Source organism: Triticum aestivum, chromosome 6D (assembly GCF_018294505.1).
Source record: "Triticum aestivum cultivar Chinese Spring chromosome 6D, IWGSC CS RefSeq v2.1, whole genome shotgun sequence".
NCBI classification, from domain to species: domain Eukaryota; kingdom Viridiplantae; phylum Streptophyta; class Magnoliopsida; order Poales; family Poaceae; genus Triticum; species Triticum aestivum.
The window spans coordinates 334,378,805-334,383,200 of NC_057811.1; the positions used below are offsets into that span (position 1 = coordinate 334,378,805).

The 4,396-nt window shown below is 47.2% G+C and overlaps 1 protein-coding gene across 2 annotated transcripts; it reads left to right on the forward strand.

Annotated features, from left to right (window-relative positions):
* The first annotated feature begins 762 nt into the window (after positions 1-762).
* Positions 763-2,860, forward strand: LOC123144958 (monothiol glutaredoxin-S6). Of its 2 annotated transcripts, XM_044564233.1 has the most exons (4): positions 763-1,109; positions 2,174-2,247; positions 2,342-2,440; positions 2,536-2,860. In XM_044564233.1, exons 1-4 carry the CDS (start codon positions 778-780, stop codon positions 2,598-2,600), a joined length of 570 nt encoding a protein of 189 aa, XP_044420168.1. In that variant the 5' UTR covers positions 763-777; the 3' UTR covers positions 2,601-2,860. The 2 variants fall into 2 exon arrangements, with proteins under 2 accessions (XP_044420168.1, XP_044420167.1); XM_044564232.1 differs by having other exon boundaries at positions 2,174-2,440; positions 2,536-2,553.
* Positions 2,861-4,396: the final 1,536 nt, after the last annotated feature.

Consider the following 4,396-nt stretch of genomic DNA (forward strand, 5'->3'; position numbering starts at 1 on the left):
GATGAGTGGGGGAGGGGACCCGGTTCTCTGACTCAGTCATGTAGTTAGGGCTAGGATGTGTGTTTCCTATGCCGTAGTTTGGATGGTTGCGACCTCGGTGGTTGGAATAAATTTTCCCTGGTCCCGGCTCCATCTCAGCAGTGCCATGACGACGAGGTCGATGGATTCATGGGATATTGTACTCCGTTGTTTCTTCGGTGCAACAGATCTAGTGTCTCCGGGTGGATTGGTGGTGGTTGCCCTAAGCGGCACCATACATTTGCATCGGAAGGTGATGGTCCAAAAACTGGGATGGTGGTCCGTCGTGGATGATGGCTCCTGTGTTGTGCCTCGACCATGTCGGCGGCAAGCAGTGGTTCTGGGATGCGAGGAGTACGGGAATGTCCCCCGGTCGACGCACCACAATGACTTCGGCTCCACCAACGGCGAGCCTCTCAATCGGCTCGCCAAGCCCAATTGAACAATAGTACTTCCTCAATTCCGGCGATGGCATGTGGCGGCGTTGGCAATTGCAGTTATTCTTAGAAACTTTATCTTTTTTTTTTTGCTAGTGTTCATGGACTTGTATCTTCTTTCGCCCTTTGTGGGTGATTCCAATAGTGTGTGTTGTACCGCGACTTGTGATGAATGGATCAGGGACAATATTCTCAAAAAAAAAAATGCATGAGGACAAATCTGTATATAGGAGAAAACAAGTAAATAAGCCGAATACAGAATGCCGCCCTGGGCTGATACGGGAATTGTCACCGGAGGCACAAAACTAGCGAAGCAGGCCAGATGGGGATAAAACAAAGTGAACTATTTCTCAGAAGGGAATTTTCCCCGGAAGACCCTCCACCAGGAGTCACCGCTCGTCGGGTCTCCGCCCCCTCTTTCTCCGCTCCCCCGAATCAGAACTCCGACCTCCGACCTCCGGAGTCGCGCTCGGCGACGGCGCTGCCCTGCCACCTCGAGCAAGCAAGAGAGATGTCTCTAATCCGAATAGCTTTTTCTTTGGTCCTCCTCCTCGCCGCGGCGGAGTCCGTGGCGGCGACGCGCTCACCGTCGGCCTTCGTGCAGAACGCCATCTACTCCAACCGCATCACCATCTTCTCCAAATCCTACTGCCCGTAAGCCGTTCCGAACATCAATTTCTAGAAATTATTTTTGCTTGTGATTTTGGGGGACTTTCAGGCTATGTGCATGTATATGCGTGTGCGCGCAGCTGTGGAATTCACGCCGCATCGTTCAGAAAGATCCCGTGAGGTTAATGGCATACTAGGCGCACGTTTACCGAGGGAAAAAGGATCCGGATGTCGTGAATTGGACGGATTTGTGTCTAATAGATGTCAGAAGCGTGAATTAGGCCCATCGCGTTCGCCATGGCGGCGAACCCTGCCGGTTGCGTATTAGCTTAGGTAGGCCGCACACTGTGGCCAGAGCTAACAGCTTTATTTGATCAATTGATGGCATTAAACAGTTAATTTGCTGGTGATCATGGCTTACTGCTGTGTGCTGTGCTGAAGAGCTATCCTAAATGTGTTGTTTCCTTCTGTTTACTTTACGGTCTACGATGTTGGTCTATAAGTGAATACTACGCTATAGTAGGTATGTTTAAATCATGCTGCGTGGGATGCCGATTGGTCATTTAGAAACTATATCCGCGTAGGCGGGTACTACTGTACCATGTGACTGAACTTTAGGGTTCATAGATAGATTTAGGCTTTAGTTGGCTTTACGATGAGTTAATAAACTTGGTTATTCTGGCTATTTGTTTTTAACTTTGAGTCCGTCAGATAGTTAAAATAGACAATTCCAAAGAATATCGTATATTTCAAACCTGACCGCTAGGTTGGATGTTCATGTTCTTTCGATAGTTAAAATGACAAATTAAAGATATTCAATTGCTAGACCATGGAAGATGAAAACAGATAATGCAATTTCCTTCTGTACTAGCATCTTATCTGAAATACTCAAGGTGTTATGAACTCCAAGAATCAAAGATTGAGTAATCTTGAAGAACAAGATCATGTACTGTCCTTGAAATATTTCTCCTAAGCACCTCTCGTATGGGTTTCTTGGAAAGAGGAACACCTCTTGTATGGTCTGGCTACTTAAGGATTCCTTGTTATTAAGCACTAACACTGTTCCATACTGTTAGTTATCATTTGTCTCTTTACTTCTCTTCTTCTAGGTACTGTATGCGTGCTAAGCGAATATTTAAAGACCTCAATGAAGATCCTTACGTTGTTGAACTTGATCTCCGAGGTAATGGTCCAGATCATGTGGAACCCAGTCCATTTGCATTTGTCAAGGATTTGTGTATGCTGTTAGTAATGTATCATATGTATACGCCATGCAGAGGATGGCCGAGAAATTCAAGGTGTTCTTCTAGACCTAGTTGGGCGCAATACTGTGCCACAGGTGTTTGTGTATGGCCACCACGTTGGTGGCTCAGATGGTCAGTTCTCAAACATCCCTGCTGCACTTATGTCTATATGTAGCATGTTAGTACCTGTAACTAATTTTAATAATCTTTCACGGTGCACCTTGCAGATACAAAAACTGCTCTTTCAGACGGACAACTTCAGAAACTTCTTGGTAAGAGTCAGTCGCAGTGATGATCACTGCCGAAGCTTGGTATTGTCCAAAGCTTGTGAAATGTCTAACATGCGGTGTTCCTTATGGGAGGAATGGAACCTTACACTCTTTAGGAATATGAACAGAGTGTTGCAGCTCATGCCAGGATTTTTTTTTGAGTGCAAGTGTTGTGACAAAAATCCATGTGCTGGATTGTATGATATTCTCAAGTACATATACTTTTATCTGCTGTGCCTGATTTTATTACTGTTTGTGTTCATAAGTACTCTACTTCCTCTTCCATTCTGTATCATATGACTTGGTTTCAGCCTTCATATTATGGAAATTTTATTGGAATATCATTGCAAACGAAGCAGTGAAATGTTGTCCCGTAGATCCGAGTATCTTTGCAGCATTCCTGAACTTGCAAAGATACGAGTCCTGGTCCAAGCAGTGCTGACTGCAATCCCCTGCTCCTCATGTCGTTGGACCCACCTCCATGGGTTTTCAAGGAGATTGATAAAATCAGGAGAGCTTTGCTGTCGAGGGGAAGCGAATCGGTCGCTGGTGGGCACTGCCTGGTGAATTGGAAAACAATATGCAGACTAAGATTGCTAGAGGTGGCATCTTGGACCTTTACACAATACACTCAGGGTGTGTTTGGTTGCGGTTCGATACAGCACCTGCATTGCATGTCCATCTTCAGCCAGCCTGATTCTTCATATGCAGCAGATGCTACCTGTTTAGTTGCCTGCATCGCATGAATGGGCACTCCCCCCCCTTTTTGGTTGCCTTTTTTGTGCTTAGGGTGTGAGCAGATGCAAACTTTAGCTGTTTGGTTGCTAACAGCGTTTGTGTTCTGCTCAACCCATCCAAATGTGGTGGCCTTACCACCACATGATCAGCACAACAACAAGCACAACTGACAGCAGATCAAAGAGGCAAGCACTGACAGCGAACAAAACAAGCAACCAAATGAGATCAAACAAAGCAAGCAACGAAAATGACAGCAAACTACTTAGATTAACAACAGGGGCATCCTCCTTCCCTGCTCCACGCCAGGGTGCTGCTCCTGGCCAAAATATTAACAAGTTTACAGCACAAGTACCATAACAAGTTCAACACTAACAGACCATAACAAGTTTAACACTAACACCTAAGTTAACTACATTGCATGCGCAATGTCACCAACGCAGTTGTGCTTGCTGCAACGAAACCTGCACATGACCGAGGAGTCGTGATTGTAGATTTTGACCTTCAGGGCGAGTCCTGAGATGCGCACAACGAGGAGGTCGCCGGGGACGATCTGGTGGCGGTTACAGAAGTAGTTCTAGCCCTGGCCAAGCATCATGTGCCCCTCGAAGTTCTGGACCTGCACCCAGAACTCGCACCACTTGTTCGCCAACAGCCTGACCACGCGCGGGAGCCGCTTGATGACCAGTCACTCGTTCATCACCTCCACGAACTTGCGAGGGATGACGAGCATGGCGAGGTCTTTGGCGTCCTTGATCTGCTGGTAGAAGCGCATCGGCTCCCGGCCCCCCTCCTCGTGGCTGGTCCTCAGAGATCGTCACCTTGAATGAGGCAGGCTCATGAAGGCGACCCTGCCAGGCAGGTCCACCCTCTTGAGCCACCTGTACGTGGGGATTAGATCCTCGGCGCCCTCAGCTCCGGCCACCACCTGAGCTCCTCCACCCGCCACGTCCCAGTCACTCTTCAATATCTTGTCAGGTAAGATGACAAGTATTAAAGGTGATGGCAAAATGAACAACCACTGATCAGTGGCATTAGCTCTTCTGCAAAATGTCACTGATCAGTTGCACTAGCACTACAACAA